Source organism: Python bivittatus, unplaced genomic scaffold (genome assembly GCF_059951505.1).
Source record: "Python bivittatus isolate LINGU-HERP-01145 unplaced genomic scaffold, Pbiv_v1 ctg000700_np1212, whole genome shotgun sequence".
Lineage (NCBI taxonomy): Eukaryota > Metazoa > Chordata > Lepidosauria > Squamata > Pythonidae > Python > Python bivittatus.
This window is the reverse complement of record NW_028277098.1, coordinates 95,430,809-95,445,114: the sequence shown is the minus strand read 5'-3', so window position 1 is coordinate 95,445,114 and position 14,306 is coordinate 95,430,809. Positions and strand designations below refer to the sequence as shown.

Here is a 14,306-nt window from a genome sequence, read left to right as displayed (position 1 = left end):
GCATCTTGACTTTTTTTTAATCTCCCTTGCAGATACTCCTGCTCAAGACAATTCCTGTCCCACCCATTGTCATCTTCTCTCTTCCATTTACATCAGCCAAGCAAGCATCAATTGAGTGATCAGGTGATCATTAGAGTAAAAATCTGACACTTTTGAGTGGAGTAAAAACTACTGTGAACTCCAGACTTCTGATCTGGTCTCATATTAATGTTATATAAGATGCCATTCTGGCAATCTTATGCCTAGCCAAAAATCACATTTTCCCATGCTTTTCTATTTGTTTAGTATATTTATATCTTGCATTTTTTTTCTATCATGAAACTCAGGCCAGCATGTATAACATTCCCAGATGGTCCCCATCCAAGCACTGAGCAGACCTATTGACCTGTTGGACTTCAGCTTCAAAATTCCATCCATTTAGTTTCTAAAGAGTTCCTATGTTTTCCTTATGGTTTTAATTACTGCATTATCTACTTCAAGAATAGCAAAATAATATAGACATAGAACTGCCAGTCTTGTGTCCTGGGAGGCATTGATACATGACAGGAATTCATTATTTAGATTATCTCTGCATTTCCAGTCCAGAGAAAAGTAACAAGTTGAATTTATTAGCTCCTTATAAGATAGTATCTCATATAGTCTAAGCAGTGTTTCTCAATGTTTTTAACCTGGAGGAACCCATGAATCATTTTCAGATCTCAGGGAACCCCTGTGTAAAAATCATAAAAAAATATAAAGATTTCACAATACAATTCACTTCTAACCTACACATTCCACATCTTACAGCATTTACAACAACAGCAAGGAGGCAGGCTGGCAGCTGAGTCACAGTGCATAAAAATTCCCACCATTGCAAGGGCTACCACCGTATGGCACATGAAGTTAAAAAGACAATATTCATTTTTTTTTCAATCATGATGTCTTGTAGAATTTTTAGTGACCTCTCATGCACCTCTAGGGTACTGAGGAAGCCCAGTTGAGCAAGGCTGGTTTAAGGCTTAAAAACAAAAAAGTTCAGTGGAGGTTGAACAGAGAAGATTCCAGGTTCTTCTCAGTTTGAAAAGATGTCCTCTGAAAGATACTGCCAGTAAGAGTACGTAATATTAGGGTAGGATGGACAATTTGATTGTCCTGTGTTCCAAAATGAAATGTACTGTTCTGCTCCATAGCCAGAAAATGCTATGAACTATCTAGCTCATACATGGATTACCATTAGTCCATCTGGTCTAGGAACAACAAAACATAGTTTCTGAGAGCTGTTAGTGATATCATTCCCCTCTGATGCATTGGCTGTATTTGTACAATGTGGTAGATGTTAATAAAATATTGAGCAGTTTTTCATTTGTGCAGAAACCCAGCCATTGTCCTAATATATTGTGTGAATCAGAACATTTGGTAACAGGGGTATTCCCAGGGTATGGTTAAAAAAGTCAAGATGGCAGCCATGACAGAGCAATCAAGGTGCCATTTTTCAAAATGTGTGTCACATGTGCAATGCACATTAAAAAATGGGTAGAGTTTCAATTGCACCATCATGGCCACCATCTTAACTTTTTTGACCATACCCTGCCAACCCCCCTATTTGGTAACCTAATTTGGTTTGTCAGACAGTCAGGACTTCATTTTTTAAAATGGTATTTCACCAATTTTGAGGCCACCCAACTGACCTGCAACTATGAATGGCTTACAAATAATGCTGAAAGAACAATACAATCAGCTACAGAATCAATCATAACTAATGGGGACCCTAAAACCACCCTATTCTAAGCAATCTAGAACAGATCCCTCACTTTGGGTCCAGAAACAAAAAAAATCAAATACTTAATATTTTTTAAAAAATCTGCTCATTATCTTCCTAATATCTGCACAACATTTGGTACATTATAACTATTTCTCTACCGTTCTCAGGGATGGCTACTGGGGTTGAAGTGGGGGGAGCAACAAGTGAGGCAAGTGACAAAGTATGTGTTATGGAAGCTCTGTGGTCTCACAATGCAAGCACGAAAGGGTGGAGCCTGTGTCATGATATTACAATACATGGGACCCAGGAAGAAAGTCTTTTTTGTTGTGGTACCTGACCTGTGGAACATCATCCCCTTGGAGATCAGATTGGCTTTGACCCTGTTGGCCTTTCTCAAGGCTCTGAAGATGTGGCCATGTTCCCAGAGTTGGAGTGTCAGGTAGAGCCTGTGAAGTGATGGCATTGATGGGTGTCTGTTGGTTTTATCTCAGTTGCCAAATGTGTATTTATTTTGTATTTCTTCTGTGTTCTTTGTTGGTTTTTACCTGTTGTTAGCCACCCAGTGTGACTTTTATTGAGACAGGCAGCCATATAAATTGAATAAGATAAAGATAGATAGATAGATAGATAGATAGATAGATAGATAGATAGATAGATAGATAGATACGGCAAGGCATTATTATTGTGTCTATGTGCAATGAGCTGATTTATTTTAAAGGTATCCTCAGGTTGGAATTATGGAGAAGAATGATGGCAAGGCTGTTTCTGGATCTTTCGAAAACTTTCTCCTCAGTTCCTGAATTTAGAAAAAAAAATGTGTTGTTTGGCTGAAGGAAAAGCTGAAATCTTATGATTAATTTAGATTTGTGGCTCTTAATGCCTCAGGAGACCTATGCATGCAAGAACTTCTGATATTTAAGAGACTTTGGAATGTAGAGTCCAAGGTCTTTCCTAAAATGGTTAAAAAGGAAAGATGCTGTAATCATTAGAACTATTCTCTATGGTGGCAGATCAAACTTTTATAATGCTTATATATCATATCAAGGAAGACTGATTCAAGAGATGGATACCAGGTAGAAGTATGGGGAAGCGTAGTGAACTTTCCTTTGCCAGTCATTGTCCTCATTTCTTCTTTTCACATAAGTTACCAGCACAGGAAACTGCCATAATCTGTAACCAAAATCAGGTGTTACACATCCCACCAGTTAAAGAGGTTTGGTTGATGGGTAATTGAGAAAGCTCCTTTCCAACAGCAATACTTGCATTTTGGAACTCCATTGTTGCTTTACAATTTTGTGTCATTCTTAAATTTAATTGCCTGGATTCTGCTCTATGGACCTTGGTTCTATGGTAGGTTTTAACTGATATTTCCCCAAGAACCTAGGCAAGAGAGGATGTCATCTATACTTTTAAGAACATGGGTCAGAAACATGATTGGAGTAAAAGCAGTGGGGGGAATTCGAGAAAACTGATTAGCAGAGGAAGGGTTAATATTCCTTTCTATTTTCTAATTCAGATCTTCAATTGGAATGTTTTACTGTCTAGTTATATCCTCTTCTCAGTGCAGGTAAACAGAATTTTTTCAGCCAACCTGGAAAGGTGGCTGGAGAAGGTCTTGGAGAATCTAGTCCAATTTCCTGCTCGGCGAAAGTATTTATACCTAGTGCATCCATAGCACATGATGTCCAACCTTTGTTTGAAAACCTCCAACAAGATAGAATTAATATTGGTATAACTGGTTTCATTATATGACTGATCTTACCATTAAGAATGTTTGCCTTAACATTAAACCAAAATCTACACTCTTTAATCTTAATTTAATGCGGTCTTGTTCTCCATGGAGCAAGACTTTGCCCTCTTCTCTGTGGTAGGTGTTCTGGTATTTGGAGAATGCCGTTGTATCCGACTGAATCCACAGTCTGAAGTGCACTGTGTAATGTATTCCTAAGAATTTTACTTGATGTAATTCTGAGGGTGGAACCAAATCTTCCATTGCTCCTTACGTGCAAAGATAAAGCAGTAACTAGTGATTGCTTGATCAGGCAAGATGTTTTCTACAGAAAGTTAATAACTGAAAGTTAATTGAGAAAGACAGGAATCTTTAGGGGATGGGACAATGGGATAAAATACCCCAAGATTCCATAGAGGAGGCCCCAGGTTTTCAATATTTGAAATGATTAGATATACATTTTACACTGAAAGCAGTAAAATGTATGTTAAAAATATAATCCCAAGAGTTAGATCAGTATTTTGTTTCCCCAGACACTCCTGTTTACTGGGCCATTAACTTCAATAGGCAACAAACAATGGAGGAGAAGAAACATGACGTAAGATGCGACAAGATGAAACAGAGAATGGACCTCTAAGTACATTCTCATTTGGACCTTTGGAGTTTTAAAAAAAGATCATGGAGAAAAACAAAAGGGGAATAATGGGGTTGATCCACCTTTTACATTAGCACTCACTAAAACAGAGGGTCATGTACTGTCATAAGCTTTTGTAATCAACACAGCTTTCAAGTTGTTTCTTTTTGAATAAAATATTTCATTGTTGTTTTCTGAGAGAGGACCTTTATTTAAATTCATACTGCCGAATGAGTAATGCCAGTGTTCGTACATTTGACATGAATTGCACTTTTAATTCTACAGATTATGTCCTTCCTCCCTTCCTCCCTTCCTCCCTTCCTCCCTTCCTTCCTTCCTTCCTTCCTTCCTTCCTTCCTTCCTTCCTTCCTTCCTTCCTTCCTTTCCCTTCCCTTTCTCCCATTCCCTTTGGCTAATTGCAATAAAACAGAACAGATTTAAATACTGGCAAGAGTAAACCTTCTTACATTATGTAAAAAATCATGACCGCTAGATGTCACCACCTTTCACTCAAATAAAAGTAGAAAGGAAACTCCCTCGATCCTTGCTCACCTGTCATCTGAAACTGCTTGCACTTTCCAGACTGCTGCAAGCAACAAACATCCAAGGAAGTTCAGATTCATGAACGATAACACAAAGGGAAGGGTCTTACACTCCATAGTAAGAGCCTGTGAGGTGACACAGTTACTTCAGAGCACTGAACCTCAGGAGTTATTGTATGCAAAATTCTGTCCCAGTCATGGAACATTCTGGCATTGCCTGGAATGTTCTGCTTTTCTCTCAGAAGGAGAAGTTCTTCAATAAATTTCAAGAGCCAGACTCCCCCTTCATGGTACTAGGAGCACTTTTTTTTTTTTTGGTACCCTTGAGTCAGTGTTGACTCCTGGTGACTGCCTAGACAAGTCCCTGCAGTTTTCTTGGCAAGATTTGGAAGTGGTTTGCCATTACCTCCTTCCCAGGGCTGGGAGGGACTGGCCCAAAATCACCCAGCTGGCTTCATGTCTAAGGCAGGACTAGAACTCACAGTCTCCCAGTTTCTAGTCTGGTGCCTTAACCACTACACCACACTATCTCTCACCACACTAGTAGCACTACAGTATGCAAAAGCCTTATGGGAGGAGTACCTCCTGATTGAAAGCATCCATGGATGCCTACAGCCATGAGGAAGTTCTTCTCATGAGGGGTTTTCATGCAGCAGTGATGCTTCTACAGGTCTCTTATACTCATGTTGTCTTGATTAAACAGAAGTGTGGGAAACTAGACAGGTTGTAAAAAGCTTGAGAGGAGATGATCCAGTGATAGACTGGCCCTTCACACACACCTTTTAACAAGTTCACAAGTAAATGTAAAAGCACTACGCTCCAAATTTCTTCTTTAAAAGGATTTCTGAAACAAATTCCCTTTCACCAAACAGAATGAAAATAGGCAGAAAATAATGCAAGACAATTTATCTGCTGCAGGTAGTTAGAATATAGAGGGGGAAAGAACTTTTTTGCTCGGTGAAGAAAAAAATGTGACATATTAATTCAGTGAATTGAGAAAAATTAAAGAGGATGGGGCTGGATTAACAATTAGGCTAGCCACATGGCAGTGATAACTGAAGAAATCTTGAGAGAAGGGTTGAGAACCACTTGAGAAAATGGTTAGGAAGAAAGAAAAGAAATATTCCTGGGCCATGTTTCTTCCTCAGGGTGGGAGGGAAGCAAAACAAAACTAAGGTTGCCCAGTACAGAGTTCAGTGAGTCACTGGCTAAATGCTAGGTCAAACTGTTAAGGACTCCACTTGTAGATTTCTACCTTCACCTACAAAGCTGTCAGAAGAGCTAAGATGGGATCCTGATCAGGGGAGGGGTGAAAAAAAGTGAAGATGTCTTGCAGAGCCTGCCCTATGGAACTATCTCCCCATGAGAGCTGGGGGCCCTGATCTCTTTGACCTTCCAGAAGGCCATGAAGACTTGGCTTTTTCCCTAGGTATTGGGCTGGGGTGATAGATGAGCCCAATATAGGTATAGGTAGTGTGACTACATTTATCCTACAATGCCTTGATTAGTGTTTTCTAATTATTTTAACTTGTTTTCTGTTGTTATTAGCTGTCCAAAGTTTGCATGTTAGATGGACAGCCATGTACATTTTCTAAATAAATAAAATCAATAAACTGTGTGGTCGAAGCTCCACCCCATTTTTTTAATGTATGTTGTGCATCACACATTAAAAAAAAAAGCAGGGCTTTGATTGCACAGTCACAGTTGTCATCTGAGCTTTTTCGATCTCCCCTGTGGATGTCACTGATCCTTGTGAACATTTGACAGTTGCAAGATCATCTCTTTTAAATCATAACCAAATTGCCAGTCCCTCAAACAAGGGTTTGGCTAGAGATCTCAGTCCAGAAACCGCCAGGTAAATATGGGCCTTTAGAGCATTCTGAAAATCCAAAAGCTGAAGGATGCATTGCAAGACGCTGTCTATATAGCTCAAAATATGACAGGAGATTCATCTGCAAGAATTCGACTCCTAGCATTAGGCATTTCTTGAGAATAACTCAAGAATCCAGCTTCTTTTCCAAACACACATTTATTTGCTGTTCCCAAAGAAGAAAATTTGTAACTTTCCCAAGGAAGTGCTCATAAGAAAGAATAATGGGGAAAATGTCACTGTGTTTTTTCCTGGTTTTAAAAAAAGACATGTGATAAGCTTTGCTTTGTATTCCTGTCTTAACTGGTAAAAGATTGGCTGAGAACAATATCTTTTTGAGCAAAAGACCAAGTTTGGAGGGTCTATGAAAGGAGTGGGTAAGCTGTGGCTTGCAAACAACATGTAGCAACTCTGGAGTAAGTTGGGCCAACATGTCTGCCCAGTTGTTGGCATTAGTAAAGGGATGAAATGCATATCTCACAGAGTCTCCCATCCCCAGTAGGGCTGATTTTCCCCATCTGTAGGAGTTTTAAGGGGCAAAATAAGGTTGGAATCTATTTTACTCTCTAAGTCTCCCCCGATGGGCCAATAATATTAGCTCTTCTGTAGACTTCTGTGATGTAATTATATCAGCCACTTTGTCACCCGGGGAGGCCAGAAAAATTAAAGCACTGCCAAAAAGTTGCCCATCTGTGTTACAGCCTGGAGGTTTCCAAACTTTGTCAGTTCCCATTGGTTTTATAGAGGAAGGCTTCCATACCCATGTGGCTCTAGATCATTACTGTCATCCACAACAGCTGTTTCACATTCCCAAATCCCCAATGATCCTAGAATCTTTCTATTTTATAACCATATTTCTGGAATACAAGCAGTTTTGCCCAACTCTAGCCTTCACTCCTTAGGTTCTTCTTCAGCCTCTACCACCAGCATATATGAAAAGGAAGCATCATAACCTGGTTGGATTTGTGCAATGTGCTCAGACAGGTCAAGTGGCTTATTCAGACAACTTGGTTAAAGCCAGTTTTATTATGTTGGTGTATACTCACCCAGTTTGGGTACTTTATGGTTCCATTGTGCAAACTCAGAATGTGGGTTATTTCAGTGACTCAGTTATTTGTGCTGGGAAAACACCCATCCATTGAGTAATGTCTCTGACACTCTGTGTACCATTAATCCCAATGCCCATAAAGGCAGGGCATTTACACCTAAAGCTTTTGTGTACTGTCATTTCTGAAAATGTCCATGCCCTCTGCACACATTTTGGGGAGAAGCTACTCAACTGGCTCCAGTTCTAACTTGCATCTTGAAGCAAGCAGTCTGAGCAACAACTGAAGGCCATGCTGGTTCTCCCAAATCTGCACAGTACAAAGTAAAGCTTACCCTAGCTAGAGCTGTACGCTTTGCTTTGGCCTGGCATTTTAATAACTTGCATTAACAAGTTTCAGACGTTCACACAAATAGTGCAAAAGAGAAGATCAAAGGTGATATTGATGTATTCTGTGAAAACACCCTGAGAGGAAGAATCAACTCTCGTCACAGAGAGGCAAAGGCTGTGATTTTTTTGGCACTCCCTCCTGCTCCCCCCATTTTTCAATGCCTCAGAACAAAGTGGTAGCCAGATAGCTGCGCTTGGTCATGAATCATTTCTCACACCCTCCCTCCATTTTTATTTGCTGAAAGTCTTTGTTACTCAGTTATCTGTCAAGTTCTCCCTATCTGCCAAGCCAGCAAACAGAGACAAGCCGTATCAAATGTCCATGAATTACAAACATGTTGTGTGTCCATAGATCATTGCACTGATGTATTGATACTTACGGTGCTGCCAGTGAATTCGGGTGGGTTGTCGTTCACATCTGTCACCATAATGATTGCAGTCGCTGTGTTCGAGAGGCCGTAGTTAAGGTTTCCTTCCATATCTGTGGCCTGAACAATGACTGTGTACTGCTGAACTTTCTGGAAACAAAAGAGCAAAAGCCACAAGAATGTATGATGGAAAATAGTATTTTATTCTTTCCCTTCCTAACTGCAGCTCTGTTGAGAACTAAGAATATTCTTAGGAACAACCTTCCCAAACTGGTGTCCTCTAGATCAGGGTTCCTCAACCTCAGCAACTTTAAGATGGGTGGACTTCTGGGAATTGAATAGCTGGGGAATTCTGGGAGTTGAAGTCCATCCATCTTAAAGTTGCTGAGGTTGAGGAACCCTGCTCTAGATGTATTAGGATTACAGTTCCCTCTATTCCAAGTCATCATGGTCTTAAAAGAATATTAAAACAATTCCCTTCTATTATAAACAATGGGAGGGGATTTTGGTAAGCCCAAGGCTTGGCCTGAGAAATAGCCAGGAAGGCTTACATGGAAGATAGGGATCAAGAATCTGGTAGCATCTTTTCCAACTGTCAGCCCTTTAAGATAAACCAGACTAGGAAACCAATGCCAGGTAGATCAGTCCGACTTTTATTATAAAGCTATAGTAACAGAATCTTGCAAGTCTGAATCTGCTTCCCCCCCTCTCCCTTTATCTTCATGTGAACCAGGGAGGGGCTCGCCTGAGACGTTTCCTCACATTACTTTCTTGTCCCAGACTCAGATTTCTTTTATCTAACTGTTGCCTTGGTAGCAGTTCTTCCTCCTGTCATTCAAGACCATTCCTTTTCTGCTCTACACTAACTGAATTTCTTTAAAAAATAAAACAACACATTTAGATTTTATAAAATGATCTATAAAATTTGTTAGTCAAAAAAAGTGCTACCAAATTCCTGATTTTTTTGCCCCCATAGATTAACACGGCTCTCCTACAGTGGAAGCTAGAGGAGATTTATCTCTCTTAGCTGTTTACCAATTTCAAATATAGCAAAAATTGACCTGTTTTAATCAAGGGATCTGCAACCTGTTCAGCCAGTGGGAATAGTTGCAGTGCTGAACCTCTTGAGCTGTTACAGCCATGGTCTTGCCTATTCATGAAATAAAAAAGTAAAATAGTTCTGCTGGATCAATCTAAGGCCCTCCTAAGGCCACCATTTTATTTCTCACACTGATTCTGCAAGCAGGGGCTAGAGACCCATTTTCAAGTAGTATTTAAAGGCATAAACCTTCCAACTGTATATGATATTGAGACTTAAAGGCTGGTAATCTTCAGTGGATGGGTCCTCCATGAATTTATTCAATCCCCCTTTGAAGCCATCCAGGTTGGAGCTCATTGCCCCATATCATGACAATAAATTCCACAGTTTTAAAAAAAGAAACATGCTGTAGTGATGAGACACAGAACAAAAAGTCAGCTGGAGTCTGGAATACAAGAGTTGAGGGCACATTGATGACCATCACACTGGGGGTCCCAGCTTTAATTGACTGTGACAATTCTATACTCTTATCATCAATCTTCTGACGCAATAAGAAGGAAGCACTGAAGAGTTCTGAGTATTCAAGGGAGAGCCACTACAATCAGCTGTAACCATTTCAGGAGTTCAGAATATAGTCCAAAAGGGAGAAGCAATGCAGCATTCATTTCTAGCCAACCATTCTTACCAACCATGGCTGGTAAGACAAGTAGACTCTGTCCTGGTTAGTAACTAGAAGGTAGACCACCAGAGAATACTAAAGTTATAGATGAGAATGGGACATAAATAAATAACTGTATCCTGAAAGAAGGCAATGGCAAACCACTTCCTGACTGCTGTAAAGATCAGTCTGTGAAAACAACAGGACTTTAAAAGAGATTTTACCATTTTTCCCCCCTTGGCATCAAAGAACCAAGAGATCAAGCATTTCTTCTCATTTACACCTGGCAATTTTCTATTCCATTTTCTTTGCAGCATGATCCCTAAAAAGCAGACACTAGCACAGAGGTCATCACTTAGATATTTATCACTTGGAACAACCTGGGACTTTCAGAGCCGTTGACTGCTCTGGTCTTGCTGTCTTGCCTCTAGCGAGGGCACTGCAAAGGCACTCATAGTCTCTTTGTCAAAAGTAACTTGGAAACCAGCAGTGCTGTTTGGCAAATTACAACCTGAACCTAACGTTCAGCTGCAAAGGAAGGTCATCCTAGGCTACAGAAATCTCTCACTAGAGGAAATGGCATTTAACATGGCAAAACCTTACAACATCTTAGAACTCTTGCTAAAGGAAGGTGCTTGAAGATTGCTGCACCAAATTGCCCAGGAGTCAACCCCATTTAATTCCACGAGAATTAACCCTGACCCAGAAATGTGTAAGAACTTATTACTAGTGGCATTGGATTCAATTCTGTAACCCACTGATCCATTTTGGAATCTGCTCTTCAAGGTAGGTTTCAAGAGAAAAAAAAAACCCATTCAATGGGAAACCCAAGATAAGAAATAGGAAAATCTCACTGTCAATTTGTAAAACATTTAGAACTTCTATCTCTTCTCTCTTTTCCATAACATGCTTGACTTAGTTACAGACCTAGCAGCTGCATTTGCAAAACATGCAAAACTTGATTAGTTTTAACCTAGTGTAGTCTGGGCTTTTTTTTTTTTGATGGCTTAGCTTAGCATCTTGTGTGAACTCAGCTAATTTAGTTAATTTACAATACAATAGGTAGTGCAAATCCAAAAAAGTCACCAGGAAAAAGAATTGCAGGAACACAGCCTTTCAGGCATTGCTCTCTTTTTAAAAGTAAAACCAGATAGTTCATGGAAAATTCTCTTGTTAATAGATTTTCATTTACAGGTAGGTAGTCATCACTTACCAACCACAATTGGGACCAGCAACTCTGTTGCTAAGCAACATGGTCATTAAGTGAAACATGTGATTGTGCCAGACTTATGATATCAGTTCTGCTATGGTCATTAAGCAAATCACCCACGGTCATTAAGTGCGACATCACATGACTGCAACTTGTGACTTCGTGCTAGCTTCCCTATTGACTTTGCTTGTTGGAAGCCAGCTGTGAAACTTGCAAATGGCAATCACGTGTCTGCAGGATGCTGCGACCATTGTAAATGTCCACTGGTTACGAAGCACCTGAATGGTGATCACATGACAGCAGGGATGCTGCAGTGGCTGCAAGTTTGAGGACCGGTCATAAAGCTACTTCTTCAATGCTGTTGTAACTTTGAAAGGTTGTTGAATGAGGCAATCAGTAAACAAGGACTACCTGTATTTGCACCGGTAGCTGCATAGTGCTGGGAGGGGAAGGGTCTGCATATCTTAATATGGGAAGGTGTCAGAACACATTTACGTATCATCCCTAAAAATATAGAAAGAGGAGGAAATGGCTCTTATAGTTATACTGGGAAGCAGCAATACAGGAAGATGCTGGAGGCAGAAGGTCACTTTAGTGATGACAAAGGCATCCTTTCATACAGTGTGGGAGAAAGCAATGGTAAAGGTCTCCTGTATTTAACCAAGACAACTACATGGACAGACAATATAAAGTGATTGATTATTGGACTTTGAAGTAGCAGGATAAAAAGTATTGATGCTTTTGAATTTTGTTGTTGAAGAAGCTCCTGGGAATATCATGGATAGCCAAGAAAGCAAATGAATGGATCATCAAACAAATCAACTAGGAGTTCTCACTAGAGGCACAAATGACCAGGCTCAAATTTTCCTACTTTACATTATGCAAAGGCCTAACTTTCTGGAGAAATCTATAATGCTGGGAAAGGTGGAAGGAAAGAGATGAAGAGGATCACCAGCAACAGGGTGGATGGACTCAGAGTGACAATGGGTGCACCATTGGAAGGCCTGAAGGATTAGGTTGGAAACAGATTGTCTTGTGGCTGGTGAAGATGTTGGAACTTGCAGAGTTGGCTAAATTAACTTCTTTGATTAGAGAAAAAACAATATTGACATTTATGGCTGACTGGAAACCCCTTATAGACTTTTTTTCATGAAACAGAAAACAAAACAAAACACACTTATGATTTGTGGCTTTGATGATTAGAAAAAAACCCTGGACAATAGAAAAAAGTGAGCTTTTTTGTAATCATAGAGTAAGAATTAATTTTGTAATTGTACTTATGTTTGCTGCAAAAGAAATCAGAAGCGTCTTTATTTTCTTTTTGTTCTCTGTTTCTGCACTTTTTCTTTCTTCTTTCATCTCTTCTTCTTTCTTTGCTTCTTTTACTCTTTATCAGTTTGTGTTAGTTTTTATGTTCTTTGTACTTTTAATAACATTTATATATACAGTATATAAAAGAGGAAACAGATTGTCTTGCAGAACATCTATCTACATGGTCACTAAGAGCCAATGCAGACTTGATGGCATATAATTAATGGTTTTACCTAAATTCTTTCCTTGCACCAACTGAGTTCTCCCCACTTCTCTTTGTTATGTACCAGTTTCAGGCTTGGTGGCAGAGAAGATAGGCAGTTCCCTGCTTCAAAGCACATATAATATATGCCAAGACCAAATCAATAGAAGAGAAGAGAAGAAGAGAATATAGAAGAGAAGACCAAATCAACTTAAATGTTGTATGTCCATCTGAAAGTGAGAGGCTGAAAAAGTCTTGACACGGAAAGGAACTGGGATGAAGTTGAGACATGAATGATGAACGTAGGAAACAATGTTATTTTACTAGAGAAGCAGTAATAAAAAGTATTAATTTGGGCAAAACCTGAAATGTGAAAGGAAGACAGATTCATTTCTGAAAGTTTAAGCATTGCATAACCCAATACTCAGTCTACTAAAAATAATTCCTGATGATGAATCCATAGCTTAATGAGATTGGAAGTATTTTATGGCTTTTACAGAAAGAGGTGATGATGTAAAACATGCAGATGGCCCCCCAAAAACCAATTATGCAGAAACAATGTTTTTAAAATGTGGAGTCCCTTGCATATCCAGATTTTGAAGTTCAAATATGGTGGCCCTATGCTAAAAGCTTAGGAGACAGGCCATCTATTGATTAAATTATTCCACTAAAATTGGTGGTTTAGTGTCCTTGGTTTAAAATCATTTTATGAAGCCAAAATAAAACAAAAAAATAAGAAACAACCTATATTTGGAGTGTTAAACATATCCTTGAAAAGTCAGAGGATACTCTAACTGAGAGAAGCCACAAAAAATAAGAGGGGGCTTTAAAATATTAGTCATCAAGTGCTATTGTATCTGAAAGTCTAAAGCTTGGATTCATAACACACAGCAATTTTAGATAAACCATTTCAGTTACTTCTAATTAAATCACCACTGAGGCATGTCCCAATATATGAGAAAACTACGCTAAAGGCCCCCCTCCAACCTTTTCATGCTTTAAACTGATGATTGAGTCATTCAGAAAATTACCATTTCAATATGTCTTTGTGATTTGTCACAGCAGTTTCATGGGAAATAGAAGTTCTCCTGTGGTACCAGTAGCTATACTTTGAGTTACTTAGGAGCAAGTCTGTTTTTAAGACAGCAAGCTTAACCCCTGAACTGACATGCAGTAGATTCCCAGGAAATATATTCTGCTGATATTCCATGGAATATACACTTCATATTATTCACCTTTTCAAATCTATGCACCAACAAAAAGTTAATTGCCATTCCCATTTTGCAGTTCTTCAAGTATTACAGTGCTGTATAATTTAAACAAAATTGAGAAGAGTCTGTACAAAAATGCATAAAACCAACATCTAAACTGTATTCTGCTAGGGAAGAACGCTTGGGGGAAGCGTGTACATTGGGCAAAGTCGCAAACAAAAACTGGAATATCTGGACAAGAAGCACCAAACTGGTGTCCGTGTTAGTGCAAACTTAAAAAAAAAACTCAATTATGACAAAGATGAGATTCACAAAATAAGCAGCTGAAATTCACAGGCTCCCTCGATCTTAGCAGG

At 39.3% G+C, this 14,306-nt stretch overlaps 1 protein-coding gene across 1 annotated transcript in view; it reads right to left on the bottom strand.

Annotated features, from left to right (window-relative positions):
* The window catches only part of CDH4 (cadherin 4), a gene marked incomplete at its 5' end in the record, with an annotated part of 288,665 nt that overhangs the window by 56,274 nt on the left and 218,085 nt on the right, over positions 1 to 14,306 (bottom strand). The window contains one exon of the mRNA XM_088153879.1: positions 8,332 to 8,469. Coding sequence (XP_088010005.1) covers positions 8,332 to 8,469 — 138 coding nt within the window. The remainder of the gene's footprint in view (positions 1 to 8,331; positions 8,470 to 14,306) is intronic.